General features: G+C 72.6%; 1 protein-coding gene across 1 annotated transcript in view; it reads right to left on the bottom strand.

Annotated features, from left to right (window-relative positions):
• The window catches only part of FAM110C (family with sequence similarity 110, member C), a 1,063-nt gene extending 747 nt beyond the window's left edge, over positions 1-316 (bottom strand). The window contains exon 1 of the mRNA XM_010566759.1: positions 56-316. Within this exon, the coding sequence (XP_010565061.1) occupies positions 56-316 (261 nt within the window). The remainder of the gene's footprint in view (positions 1-55) is intronic.
• Positions 317-368: the final 52 nt, after the last annotated feature.

The raw sequence follows: 368 nt of genomic DNA, 5'->3' as shown, positions 1-368 counted from the left end.
GGGGCTTCGCGCCCGCCCCTCGGCCGAAGCCCCCGCCGAGTTCTCTGCCCTCCACCGAGCAGGTCTCGCTGCCGCTCTCCGAGGCCGAGCTCGGGACGAGGACGGGGTCCCGCCGGGCGCCGCCCGCCCGCTGGCTCTTGACGTACTTGGCCCTATCGGCCGCCAGCCTCTCCACGGCGCTTCTCCTGCCCGGGCTGCCTGCCTCCAGCTGCCTGCGGAGGTACTCGGGCCCCTTGTTGAGGAGCCGCAGGGTGAGGGGGGAGTGGAGGTCGGAGATGGCGTGCATTCCCACGGCCCGGGAGAGTTCAGTTGGCATAGCAGTTCCAGGGACGGGGATCCTGCTTCCAGTCCCGGGAGGGGAGGGGGGG

Source organism: Haliaeetus leucocephalus, unplaced genomic scaffold (assembly GCF_000737465.1).
Source record: "Haliaeetus leucocephalus isolate CR32 unplaced genomic scaffold, Haliaeetus_leucocephalus-4.0 Scaffold217, whole genome shotgun sequence".
Taxonomy (NCBI): domain Eukaryota; kingdom Metazoa; phylum Chordata; class Aves; order Accipitriformes; family Accipitridae; genus Haliaeetus; species Haliaeetus leucocephalus.
This window is presented reverse-complemented; position numbering and strand designations above follow the sequence as displayed.